The 14,518-nt window shown below is 34.9% G+C and overlaps 1 protein-coding gene across 2 annotated transcripts; it reads left to right on the forward strand.

Moving 5' to 3' along the window:
* The first annotated feature begins 11,465 nt into the window (after nt 1-11,465).
* On the forward strand, nt 11,466-14,412 carry LOC131636880 (cysteine synthase-like). Of its 2 annotated transcripts, none has more exons than XM_058907469.1 (11): nt 11,466-11,694; nt 11,947-12,008; nt 12,103-12,212; nt 12,346-12,403; nt 12,565-12,828; nt 12,913-13,050; nt 13,201-13,252; nt 13,347-13,426; nt 13,622-13,681; nt 13,842-13,922; nt 14,074-14,412. In XM_058907469.1, the coding sequence occupies exons 2-11, from the start codon at nt 11,967-11,969 to the stop codon at nt 14,164-14,166; spliced, it is 978 nt and encodes a 325-aa protein (XP_058763452.1). In that variant the 5' UTR covers nt 11,466-11,694; nt 11,947-11,966; the 3' UTR covers nt 14,167-14,412. The 2 variants fall into 2 exon arrangements, with proteins under 2 accessions (XP_058763452.1, XP_058763453.1); XM_058907470.1 differs by having other exon boundaries at nt 11,466-11,662.
* The last annotated feature ends 106 nt before the right edge of the window (nt 14,413-14,518 follow it).

The raw sequence follows: 14,518 nt of genomic DNA on the forward strand, positions 1-14,518 counted from the left end.
GCTGGTCAGCTTTAGCATACCCAGTTTAACACTAGTAGGAGTACCTTCACACACCAAACTCAAGTCTCTGAATTGTTCAATCAAATGCAATTCCTTCACCATTAGCATAGACATATGCAAAGTCTTCCTACTCAATGCATCAACAACTACGTTTTCCTTACCCGGATGGTAATTCAAACCAAAATCATAATCTTTAAGGAATTCTAACCATCTTCTTTGCCTCATATTCATCTCTTTCTGATCGAAGAGATACTTGAGACTCTTACGATCACTGAACACCTCAAACCTCGAACCATACAGATAGTGTCGCCACAACTTCAAAACAAAAACCACAGCTGCTAACTCTAAATCATGAGTCGGATAATTCCTTTCATGTACTTTGAGTTGTCTCGACGCATAAGTGACCACTTGTTGATTCTGCATCAATACACCACCTAAACCCATCAGCGATGCATCACAATAAACCACAAACAATTCTGTCAGATTCGGCAAAATAAAGATAGGAGCACTAGTCAACCTCTTTTTCAGCTCTTGGAATCCTTCTTCACACTTTGCATCCCAAATAAAAGCCTGTCCCTTCCTGGTTAATTTAGTTAACGGCAATGCTAACTTTGAAAATCCTTCAATGAACTTTCTGTAGTAACCTGCAAGACCAAGAAAACTACGAATCTCTGACACTGACTTCGGAGCTTCCCACTGAGATACCGCTTCTATCTTTGTAGGATCGACAGCAATACCATTCTTAGAAATCACATGTCCAAGAAAACTGACTTCCTCTAACCAGAATTCACACTTCGACAGTTTGGAAAAAAGTTACTTCTCCTTCAACAGCTCTAACACAATTCTGAGATGTTCCGCATGTTCTTCCTCATTCTTAGAATATATCAGAATATCATCTATAAACACCACCACGAACTTACCGAGATAAGGATGAAAGATCCTATTCATATATTCCATAGAGACACCAGGTGTGTTAGTAACTCCAAACGGCATTACTGAATACTCATAATGTCCATACCTTGTTCTAAAAGCAGTTTTCTGAATATCGTCATCTTTCACACGAATTTGATGATACCCAGACCTCATATCCATCTTACTAAACACACGCGCTCCAACCAACTGATCCATCAAATCAACGATCCTCGGCAATGGGTACCGATTCTTGATAGTAACTTTGTTCAATTGTCGGTAATCCACGCACAACCTCATCGAACCTTCTTTCTTCTTTACTAACAATACAGGCGCACCCCACGGAGAAACACTAGGATGAATGAATTTCTTCTCAAGAAATTCTTCTAACTGCTTCTTCAGTTCAGCCAACTCGGACGCCGACATACGATATGGTGCCATCGATACTGGACTAGTTCCCGGAACCAAATCAATAGAAAACTCTACTTCTCTTTCCGGTGGCAATTCATTCACATCTTCCGGAAAAACTTCTGGAAAATCACATACCACTGGTAGTTCACTACTCGACACTTTTTCTTTCAAATCCATCAATGCAAACAACATAAACACTGTTGCACCATCTCTGATAGCTTCATTCACCTGCCTAGCTGTCATTTCCAGATCATCAGAACTAACCTCTTCAGGAAAAATTATCGTTTTCGCAAAATAGTTAATATGAACACGGTTGAATTCCAACCAGTTCATTCCCAGGATTACATCGAGTTGTTTCAACGGAAGGCACACTAAGTCTATCCCAAATTCTCTACCAAAAATGTCAATCGGACAATTCAAGCATGCAGACAAAGTAGTTACTGAACCCGACGCAAGAGTTTCAATAACCATACTTCCATTTATGTCAGATATCTCTAGATTCAACCTCTTAGCACAATCCAAAGAAATAAAAGAATGAGTTGCTCCAGTATCAATAATTGCAACTAAAGGTGTGCCATGAATGAAACACGTACCTTTAATCAATCTGTCTTCTGGAGTAGTCTCTGACCCGGTCAAAGCAAAAACCTTTCCTCCCGCTTGGTTCTCCTTTGGCTTGGTACAATTCGGACTAATGTGACCCTCTTCACCACAGTTGTAACAAGTCACAACCTTCTTCTTGCAATCAGCAACAATATGACCCACTTGGTCACACTTGTAACACTTCTTTTGATCAAGCTTACACTCGTTCCTACGATGTCCCATCTCACCATAATTATAACATCTGATACGAGCATTGGAATCTCCCCCACTGGGTTTCTTCCAATCAGCAGACTTGCCTCTACCATATGGCTTGCCTCTATCCATAGGCTTTTTTCCCTTTCTGTCAACCAACTCGCGAGAGTGAGATTACTTCAGCTTGATGTTATCTTCCTCAAAAATCCTGCTACAGTCCACTAAGTCAACAAACCTCTGAATCCTATGATATCTAATGCCCTGCTTGATCTCATCTCGAAGGCCATTCTCAAATTTGACACATTTTGAGAACTCACTAGCTTCATCATTGTTGTAGTGCGCATAGTACTTTGCCAGCTCCACAAACTTTGCAGCATACTCTGGTACCGTCATATTACCTTGAACCAGTTCCAGAAATTCAATCTCTTTTCTGCCCCTGACATCCTCAGGAAAATACCTTCTCAGAAATTCCCTTTTGAATATAGCCCAAGTAATTTCTATACCATCAGCATCCAGTTCATCTCTGGTTGCCAACCACTAGTCATCAACTTCTTCATACAGCATATGTGTGCTATACCTCACCTTGAGATTCTCAGCACAATCGATGACTTTGAAAATCCTCTCGATCTCTTTCAGCCATTTCTGAGAACCTTCAGGATCATGCGTGCCTTTGAACAATGGAGGATTGTTCCTCTGAAAATTCCCCAATTGCCTTTCAGCACCAATCCCTGCTCCTACAGCATTTCCTCCAAGCACACCAGCAATCATGCCCAGAGCCTCAGCGATAGCATCATCGTTTCTTCCTCCTCTTCCAGCCATTGTTCTGCTTACATCACAAACAATCCAGTCAGAACAAAAGTATCGACGAATAACTCGTATTAGTCGCATACACAGGAAAGACTAACACTAAGACTCTGGTCATAACGATCGACTATGCTCTGATACCACTATTGTAATACCCCTCTAATACCCCGCGGAAATTAAACAAATATAAATCAGAGTAACATGCCAAGAGGTGCCACAATTCATAAATAAAAGAAACACATGTTCGGCATATGTCATGCATTCACTGAAAATATCTGATTATAACTCACTAAACAAAATCATGTTTACACAGCGGAATTAAATCATCAAGTCAACATTACATCATTAATGTATCAGACTTCAAACCAAACAAATAAATAGATTTATAATCGAAACTCAAAACGTCGCATTCCCAGTGTTACATCTATCAGAGCATGACACCGACACAATAACTAAAACCGACTTATGAGTTAATCCTCACCAAGTCGTGCCGCTATCCTCAATCTAAAAATGACAACAAGTAAGGGTGAGTCTCATCACAGTTAACCAATGTTATTGCATCATAAATAACTATATATCATAGTGATATCATTCACCCAATCGTTTCATATTCAGACACATCATCGTCACACATTCACAAACATCAAGTCATCACATATCATATATTAATCATATTACAAAAATCATGCATATGTATGAAACTGACACTATGCATGTGGTACCAACATCATCAATGGGAAAACCCACCGAACGATCTATCATCATCCAGATACGGCCCTGCCAGCATAGATTCCACACAATGGGAATCTTGCCATTCATTGTATCCTCTCATCATTAAGATACAGCCCTCGTCAATGACTATGAATGCATGCAAACATATATACAACATACTATCATCATCATCATCATACTATGAGTAGCATGATCTTATACTCATTCATCATCATTCATCATCATCATCATCAATAACAAGTATGTTCATATATATATATATATATATATATATATATATATATTAGCATCATTCAATAAAATCACATAACAATAATTCATACAGATTCATCAGTTCAAAGGTCACTCGTCGTCAAACTCTCAAAATCACAAAACAGCAAAATCTGTAGGTCACGCTGGCCATACGCGTACCAACAGGCCCAAAAAATTCACAACACACGCACCATACGCGTATCATACGCGTATGAGCAGATCCAATATTCCACACACACACATCCATACGCGTACCAGCAAGGCATACGCGTACCAGCACCCTGCCATACGCGTACCATACGCGTACCAGCAGAAAGGCCCATTTTGGTGCACAATGGAGAGCGTACCATACGCGTACCACCTCCCCCATACGCGTACCATACGCAAATGGGCAGCAATTCTCAAAATCTGCGACTTACCCATTCGTCTTCCTCGCGATTTCACCTGCACAGCCTGCGATTTGGGTCTCAAAACCAGAAATTCACATTCTAAACAATATAGAAATCACCCAACAGCAACTGTTTATGATTCTACAATCAATTTTATCCATCATAACCTAAATCTACTCAGTTATTAGGGATTGAACAATCAAAATCTTCAATCCAATTGATGAACACAAACAGTAAAATCAGAATAGAGAACCCATTGATCTAAACAATACTCCTAATCAACATCATCACCCATAATACGATAATAGAGATTAAGTGGAGAGTCCCCCCTTACCTTAGACAAGAGTTCTTGATCCTTGGTCTCTCCCTCTACAGTTCTCCTTCACGTTCTTCGTGTTCCCAAAACCTTCATCCTTTCACGTTCTTTCTTTCTTTTCCAAATCCCAATTATTTTATGAAAATAATAATAAAAATTTAGTAAAAAGTCTTACTACACTACACCCCCTCTCTCTTACTATCTCTCACATGGCCCAAATGCCATAAACCATTATTTTTCCATTATTTCCACAAAATCCTTAATAATTCTAATTATTAATTCAATATTCCAATTAAATTAAAATTAAAATTATACGGGTGTTACACATTTCACTATGGTTGTTAACTATGACCGCTGTAAAACGTATTTTAGTAAATACAAAAAATAGCGCCAAAAAATGAGTTATTACCACAGTTAACAGCAAGGTCGTTGTAATATTGTGTTACGAAAGATCTATTTTGTAGTAGTGTTTATATGTTTTATACAAATTCCCTGCCACTGATATTGTTATATTTTTTTAGCATGAGCGCGATTGTTTGAAGTCTTTTAATCACAATAGAAATATTTTGGTTCTTTATCAACTTGAGGATGATTGGTTCCAAAGTGTCATCCAATACTCCGGTCTTGATGGCATGTGTTGCTTTAGGTATAAAAACCTTTAGCCATGGCATGTAGGGGATTTTGATGAACGATGGCGCAAAGAAACATCATCTTTCCACTTCCCCATTGGTGAGATGATGATTACACTAAATGACGCCGCTTGCCTTCTACACCTTCCCATCAAAGGAAAGTTACTTGATCATTCTAGGATCAAATGTGATGAAGCCCTAGAGATGATTGTCATTTATTTGGGAGCTGACTCAGTCGATGCCTTGGTGGAGTGTGAGGGCACCAGAGGTGTTCATGTCAGGTTTTTGTACTTGAAGAAACTACCTAAAGAAAACTTGGAGTTTGTCGATGATGTCGACAACGATGATCTGCAGGATACATACCACTGGGAGTGTGCTTTGAGGTGTTACCTTTTATTATTGGTTGGCACATCCATGTTTGTGGTTAAAAGTGCAACCTACGTCGATATGGCATACCTTAAGTACATCATCTACTTGTCGACCATTCACGAGTGGAACTAGGGGCCACCTGTTTAGTATACCTGTACTCCAAGCTGAGCGAAGGTTGTCTTTTGAAGATAAGGAAAATGACAGGCTCCTGCACCCTGCTGAAGGTAATTTCCATAGCTACTAATAATTTTAAAAGCACTTTTTACACTTGTTACTAATATTTTTTCTTATTCATTTTCAGGGATGGATCTTATCCCACTTTCACCGTATTCACTGGTTTGATCGTATGCTAAGGTATATTGAGGATTTACCACGTGCTTGCATCTATTGCCCACGCAGAGAGAATGATGTTGTGCATTCGTTGTGTGTATATTGACCGGAATGCACATGATGACATCGATTGGACACTATACACCACTCACTGGGACACTATTGTATTTGACTCCATTTCATTATACCCGGGATGACTGGCATGTGGGAGAAATATGATATGCAGATATTTGTGACAGTGACACATGCATCAATTTGGATATGTGCAGATCATTCTGAGATCCCCCTTCGAGTCTACTCCTAACAGCATCATTTACAGACATCTTGATGACATACTAGAAAATTACGAGAGTCATCTGATACCAGAGGAGTATAGTAGGTCAGTGGTATTTTGTGGATAACTTTATGACTTGGTTCTATAGCGTGTCACACTCTGTCATGACACCAGACGCTCCTGAACGTCCACCTAGGTCAACTCATGAGGAGATCCTAGAGAATGAGCAGGAAAAGGATGAACATGTCATTAATGAGTTGCCGATCTGTTAAAATATTATGCGGCTTACGTATGAGGGCATAAAGTCTGAAGGTTTGAGAGAGGTGGCGATGATGCGGTTTCCCTTGCATATGTCATTCTTATCGAGTCACAAAATGCCTTATATTACCGACGGTAGAGAAGGATTCAGGGGGTTAGGATTAGACATACATAGTAGGTTATGTATTTTTTTTGTATTTAAGGATGTTTTAGTATTATTTTTCATACTTTGAGAACAATGTTTGTAATATTATGGGATTTTTTTAATTAATGCATTACTTTGTTCTTTAATGCGCATCTTTATTAATGTTTGAATCAAATTATGACACTGTTACAAATTAAAATGACTTTGACTTCAAAAAATACGAACTTTGGAGAATGTTTCTGCCTAAGAGATGTATTCACAAAACTTTTCGGAGATGCATATCCAAAATAATGTTGCTTAAATAGCTAAAATGCACTCAGGAGTGTTTTCGAAGATGCATATCCGAATATACCCCATAAATTTTTTGCAGATGCATCACCTAACCAGTTTTTGGCAAAATGGGATGTGTGCTTGATTTATGAAGAATAATGTGATTTAAGATACATTCGGAGATGCATTTCTGAAAACAACTAAGGATAATTTTAGAATTTCAGCGGTGTGGGCCATACTCTAAAGTGCATCTAAAATTTGGACTAGGCCTTTTTCGCACGATTATTTAATACAATTGAGTTTATATAATTATATTTTATTTTACAATTAAATAACTAATTTCAAATTCACATCGGTATATAAATAGATTTTATATTGTATCAAATAAACTTTTTTATTTTCAAATATTAAATATTCTTTTTATTTTTCATCTCACGAGTTCTTTTTTTTTTTTTGTATTTTGATATAATTGAGTTTATATAATCATTATTTATTTTAAAATTAATAACTAATTTAAATTTAGATACTTACATAATTATATTTTATATCGTATCAAATAAATTTATCCGTAAGATCGCACGAGTATTTGACTAGTTAACTATTGAAAGTGATGCTTTGCCACTAGAGTATTTGACTAGTTTTACTTGAAAATTGCACAAATTGAATACTTATTATTAATAATAATACATTGTTTTACTATTTTTACTTAAAATATGTTGATAATAAATTTTTAAGTATAATCACACCTACTAAAATCACATATATATTATTCAAATATATTTAAATAAAAAATCACAAATAATTCACATTTTTAATTCAAATTAGCCAAAATATTTTAATCACAAATGTATTTAAAACAAAATATTTATTAAAAAATAAAATTATTTATTTATTTTAATAATATTTAAACACTTTTAAATATTTATTCTTTCTTAAATACCTTTAGAAAATACACTATTTATTCTTTCTTACACTATCTTATTCTCTTATACATCTCATTAAAAATACACTAAATAATATTACATCACATTAATTTAATTTACTAAAATATATTTGGATGCTATTAATGCTGACCTTCTAATCCTAGGATATATAAAAGAAGATCAAAAGATCACAAGGTCTGCATTATGTGTATGAATTTAAAAACTAATTCTAAATACATTTTAATATTAATTTATTACTAATATCTTAAAAACATAAGTTAGTATTTAAACATATATTTATGTAAACTATAAAACTAGAAGGCGCAATAGCATTGTGGTTATCTCTTTCGCCCTACTTTGCGCACTTGGTTCAAACTCCAGTTGGGGCAAAATTTATAATATTTTTAAAATTTTGATAATTGTTATTAAGATCAAAATAATTGAAAAATAAAATGAATATTACCTAGAATTTAAAATAACTCAAAATTAAAATACGCAAAGCCATGTCTCCATAAATGATATTAAAAAAAAATTCTGCCAACGCGACACACATACATTTTTGGTGAAGTCAAATGACTCGGGGATTGATATTGTATAGTTTAATTTTGTGAGGGATTAAATAAGTTTTTTTTTCGGTGACTGATTTGGATTATATAATTTTTTAAAGGACCAAAATGGATCTTCACTTTAAAATTCAACATTTTTTTTTTTTGAGTAGTTGTTGATTTATAAATATCGATAGTTTGTTTACATTAATACATGTTTCGCAAGAGAACCAGAAATATGAGATGGATCAATGATCAGACTTAGGAAGTTGTTCACCAAGCTTTTCGGAACGGAGACACGAGGTGTGTCTGCAAGATTAGCAGTAAAATGCTAAAGTCTGTGAAAAATGGAAAATGATAATAATGAGAATGAATTTGAATTACCTGTAAAATGACGTCTTCTCTCGTCTAATTGATCTGGATGGTGCATGATGTGCTAGGGGTTGGAATTTTGTGTGCTCAAGAGTACGAAGGTCCTCATTTCTTGAACGTTATATTCAATAGTGTTCGACCTTGAGTCTCTCTTACTGGGCCTTTTGGAAGTCTCAAAATTGTTGCCATCCAAGCCCTTTGCCCATGTCGTGCAGGGAAATGATTTTGTCGTGCATGTCCTAGGATCGATTGTCACTTTAGGCCAAGTGAAGGGTAGTGACGGGTCACCAATAGCGTTGGAACTTATGCATTAAATGCATTTTCTGTGCTACATGTCTTTCTATTGAGGAACTCTTGACGTGTGTCCCCTCGCATGCCAATAATGCAGACCTTCTGATCCTAGGATACTTGATTACCCAGGACAACTCTCGAGGAGATAGGGACCATTGGTAGTGTTTGCTTCTCTCCTAGGTATAGGAGATTGCGCTACTCTCGTGTTAGCAATACCCATAAAAGTTTCTCTACTCTTTTGTCATTTGAAGTCATTGAGCATTTTGCGTTTCTTTTATTTTATTAGTAATCATCATCAAAACTCTAGGGTTCCTAGCTTTGGTTTTGCATTAATTTCAGCATCAAATAGAATATAAAAAAGGTTAATACCTATTCTCCCCTGCCATATGGACGCTTTTTGAAAAACCTCTTACAAAAAAAAATTATATGAATTCCCCTAACATTAGAAGATTCTCTCATTTTTTACCTTTGTAGTAGGAGTTGAACCCACAAGCTTTGTGTTATCAACACATTGAATGATATATAATATCAAACTTCCTTTGTATTTACAATTCTAATATATTATTACTTTTAAGAAAAATTTATTTTAATTTTTACCGATTTTGTATTTATTAATAATTCTATGCTTTTTTTCCTTTTTGTTTTTAAATAATATTTATTTTAATTATATATATATATATATATATATATATATATATATATATATATATATATATATATATATATATATATATATATATATATATATATATATATATATATATATATATATATATATATATATATATATATGAGTTTGCTAACATAGACCCACTTGATTTTATGAAGGTCTATTTTAGCAACATGTACCTTAAGGTGCATTTAATCATTTTGTAGTTAATGCTTTCTAAAACACACGTTCATAAAAATTAGTGGGTGTATTTCAGCAAACCCCTGAGGGATTTGCTAAAATACACCCACTTATTTTTTTAAACGTGTGTTTTAGCAACATGCGCCTTAAGGTGCATTTAACTATTTTATAGTTAATGCATGCTAAAATAGACCTTCATAAAATTAAGTGGGTCTACGTTGACCTAGTGGGAAGATGCTTGGGTCTCAAGGGTTTGCTTCCCTTGAGGTCCTGAGTTCGAAGGAGCCTAGGACCAACTTTCGGAGGCTACGTGGGGCAGCAATGCTCTCGGGTGGATTAGTCGGTACGGAAGAAAGGAAACCACTCTATAAAAAAAAGAATATATATATATCGAATGTTTTTGTTTTTTTTATAATATGTATATATGTTTGAATTAATATATATGTCACAATAGTGTTTTGGTTTAATAGTTTCAATATGTGTAACTAGATGTGACAAACGGGCATGCGCGTCCCCGTTTAGGCCTGCCCTGCAGAAGTCCGCAAAAAAAAAGGGCGGGATAATCATAGTTTAGGGTGCGGGCCTAAAATCTTGGTCCGCCCCGCAAAAAAGTGAAGGCGGGAAGGACTAAGTTCGCGGGCACTATACTTTTTAAGTCTAAAAATGTAAAATTTATGTCAATGCACATACCCGCATAAAAAACGAGGCGGAGCGGTCACATTAGAGGGTGAGGATCTAAAATTTTGGTCCGCCCCGCACAAAAGTGCGGGCAAAACGGGCATGCCCAATGGCCTGGGTCCGTTTTTCCACCCCTATGTGTAACAATAGCCAAGTTTGATATTATATACCATTCAATTCGTTGATAACACAAAGCAAAACATCCAGCCTAATGGATAGGCGCTGGAGTTGCAAAGGGAAGGTTGTGAATTCAACCCTATTAAAAATAATAAATTAAAATAAAAAATCACTTGACCATCCAACTCAATATAAAAATAAAAAATATATATGTCACATTATTTTTTTTATGACTGAATGTGATGAAGGTAAAAAAAATGAGACTGCTTTTCAAAAAGCGACGATATAATAGAATATAAAAATAGTTATTATGCTCAATCTCAATTTTTAATTTAATTCTTTTAAAAATAAAAACGAATTTTAACAATTTTTTCACTTAAATTATGCTATTCTTTTTATTATTCTTTTCAATTTTTTAATCTAAACTACTATATATAACACAATTTTTTTTAAACATATAATATTATACCCACTTTGGTCTACATAATAATTTTTTACTTTTAAGAAACATTAACGTGACAGAAACATTAATTATTTAATAAATATACAAAATAATTTTTTATAGTAAAAATCGTATGTAATAACAAACACACACGTTCATGTCATAAAATCAAAACTGCATGCTAGGCATTACAGGTGATCCAAACAAATCCTCATGTATGCCCCCACCGTATGTCTGCATTGCATGGTACATTAATTATTACTAATTCTAAATAAAAATAAAAGTTTAGTTTTTTAGTTTTAAAATTTGTCATTTATGGCATCAAAATCAGCATCCTTGAAAAGTCCAGATCACATTTCAATATTTTCCAACTCTATAATCCAACTGCATGCATCTCAGCCACCCACCCTTGTTTTCTCTCAAACTTATTAAGCCAAAAACCCGTCTATGTTCATAAACTAATCACTCGTTTATCAAAACTTTCAAAACTAATTTCACATTATATATATACACCCAAATTGTTGATATTTTTCAGAGTCCTAAGCTCTTGTCATTTTTCAAAAGGTGACATTATTCTAATCAAACATCTAAACCAGGTTTTATAATTTATACATCGCTGAATAATTCTAATTGATCAATGTTAACACTTGTCATGTCCACCTTTTGTTTGTATAAATGCATGCATCTTACAATTGTATTTATTTTAAATTTTCAGAGCAAAATTAGGATCTCAATTTCGATCATTGTTACCCTATGTTTTATTTTTTGCTTAAATTTTAGGGGTTTTCTAGCATCCAATTGGATCAAGGCAAATTTGGATGTTGATAATTTTGTTTTTTTTTTTTCAGTGTTATAGTGAGCTTGTAGCATGGCGGTTGAAAGGTCTGGAATTGCAAAAGATGTTACAGAAGTGAGTTTCTGTATTTTGATCTTATTTTTAATGTTTCATACTGTGTAATTTATACTAATTTCTGTTATTTGTTTTGTATTTGTAATTTGTATAGTTGATTGGAAAAACCCCTTTGGTATATCTGAACAGAATCGCGGATGGTTCTGTTGCTCGAGTTGTCGCGAAACTTGAATTGATGGAGCCATGCTCCAGTGTGAAAGACAGGTAACAATTTAGGTTTCTTCCAATAGTGCTGCTAGTATCTGTTTTTTGAGTTTTGGTTCTTGCTTTTGCGAGCATAATGCTTTTGAGTTGGCGTCTGATTCTTTCTTTCCTTCGATATACGTTATAAATGTAGGATTGGCTATAGTATGATTACTGATGCAGAGGAGAAGGGGCTCATTACGCCTGGCCAGGTTGGTACTCGATACAGATGAATTCATTCATCGAATAGGCCATTGAAAATGACGTTTCTAACAAATTAGTAGTTGTTTAAATTCACTTACTAGTACTAATTTGATGTATATTATCAGCGGTACTTATTTTGATTCATGTTGACTGTATTGTGTTATTGAAGAGTGTCCTCATTGAGGCAACGAGCGGTAACACGGGCATTGGACTGGCCTTCCTAGCAGCAGCAAAAGGCTACAGGCTTATCATTACAATGCCTACTACAATGAGTCTTGAAAGAAGAACCATTCTTCTATCTTTTGGGGCTGAGTTGGTTCTAACAGATCCTGCAAAGGGAATGAAAGGGGCAGTTCAGAAAGCGGAAGAGATATTGGCCAAGACTCCAAATGCATATATTCTTCAACAATTTGACAACCCTGCGAATCCAAAGGTATCTACTCATTTGTTCTTCAACTCTGCTAGTTAATGCTTGACAACGTTGGGTGACACATTTGTTTTATCATTGTATCTATAGGTGCATTATGAAACTACTGGCCCAGAGATATGGAAAGGCACAGGAGAGAAAGTTGATGCACTTGTTAGTGGTATAGGTACTGGTGGTACCATAACTGGTGCTGGGAAATATCTTAAAGAGCAGAATCCCAACATCAAGGTTGGATTTTAAGTCATTCATTTGATTGGTTGTGATTTACCGATAAAATTGAACTTTTGACACAGAAAATGTATACAAACTAAACCTGTGTTTCTTTTCCTGATAGTAAAGATTAGGTTCTGATTTATAGTTCTGATTTGATTCATGCAGCTGTATGGTGTGGAACCAGTTGAAAGTCCTGTACTGTCTGGAGGAAAGCCTGGTAAGTTGTAAAATTGTTTTGCTCCTCAGAGTTGATATAAGAACTTACTTTTGAAGTTGTTGCTGATCTACAAATTGTGATTATAAACGTCCAGGTCCACACAAGATTCAAGGGATTGGCGCTGGTTTTGTTCCCGGGGTATTGGATGTTAGTCTTCTTGATGAAGTAGTTCAAGTAAGTTTCAATGTTTTTTGAAAAATTATAATGCCTCGTCATGTATCTCGTTAAAAGATTTAAAGATAGAGCATTTTGTATCTAAGTATCTCTTAATGACTTGAGTTATAGTTTTTTTGTTCGAGCTTCCTTTATCTCTTACCATTGGACTCCTAAAGCACTTCCTACCAAAACCTGATATATGTGATTTGGCAGATATCAAGTGATGAAGCAATAGAAACTGCAAAGGCTCTTGCTCTTAAAGAAGGCCTGTTTGTAAGTTACAAACTTCTAGAAGCACCAAAAATTGAGGCTATTCTTAATCCTCTTTCGCGATTCATATCTGAATTTGTAAAACAATTAAGAAAACAATAGTATTATTTTCTCGTTCTGATTGGATTAATTTGTCGATTCTCTGCGGTGAATATTGTTTTAGGTTGGAATATCATCTGGAGCTGCGGCTGCAGCTGCCATTAAGATAGCAAAAAGACCAGAAAATGCTGGAAAGCTTATTGTTGTAAGTTTATTGAATTCATACAAACTTTGATAAAATAATTTTGAATTTCGTACTCGGTCAATATTGTATAGGAAAAAAGAGGTTTTATTTTTCATTTTGATAAAAGCATTATGGTTTACATCAATGGTATTTTCATTTTAATATGGTGCAGGTTGTTTTCCCTAGCTTTGGTGAGAGGTATCTATCCTCTGTGCTGTTCGAGTCGGTGAGAAGGAAAGCTGAAAGCCTCACATTTGAACCATGAATTTTAGTTGAAGGATGTAATCTAAATCTGTTATGATTTCAAGTGATGGATTTTCACTGGCAAAGCCGGGTTGAGTTTCTGATTTAGAATTACTTTAAAGAGAAGAATAATTGTTACTTTTACAAAAGACTCTTGTATTTAATCTGTATTTAACATCTACAAGAACTAGTTTTCTATTAAACTCAAGTTTCAAATTAATTTTCTGTTGTTGGATTCTATAAAATAAAAATACCTCAAGACATTACTACTAACTTGTGTGACAAAATGAACTTTTTATGTTTATAATTATAGTGACTCATATGTAGAAGAAGTATTTCAATAAACTATTTTAAATAGATATAGTTTAGTGTGG

The sequence above is a fragment of the Vicia villosa genome, unplaced genomic scaffold (assembly GCF_029867415.1).
Source record: "Vicia villosa cultivar HV-30 ecotype Madison, WI unplaced genomic scaffold, Vvil1.0 ctg.001848F_1_1, whole genome shotgun sequence".
NCBI classification, from domain to species: domain Eukaryota; kingdom Viridiplantae; phylum Streptophyta; class Magnoliopsida; order Fabales; family Fabaceae; genus Vicia; species Vicia villosa.

What these genes read in the sequence shown, in the direction of transcription:
- LOC131636880 (XM_058907469.1), top strand. Translation starts at nt 11,967, where the DNA reads ATGGCGGTTGAAAGGTCTGGAATTGCAAAAGATGTTACAGAA. An exon ending in ACTGTCTGGAGGAAAGCCTG is followed by an intron (nt 13,253 to 13,346) that starts GTAAGTTGTAAA and finishes ATAAACGTCCAG; the next exon opens with GTCCACACAAGATTCAAGGG. An exon ending in CTCTTAAAGAAGGCCTGTTT is followed by an intron (nt 13,682 to 13,841) that starts GTAAGTTACAAA and finishes ATATTGTTTTAG; the next exon opens with GTTGGAATATCATCTGGAGC.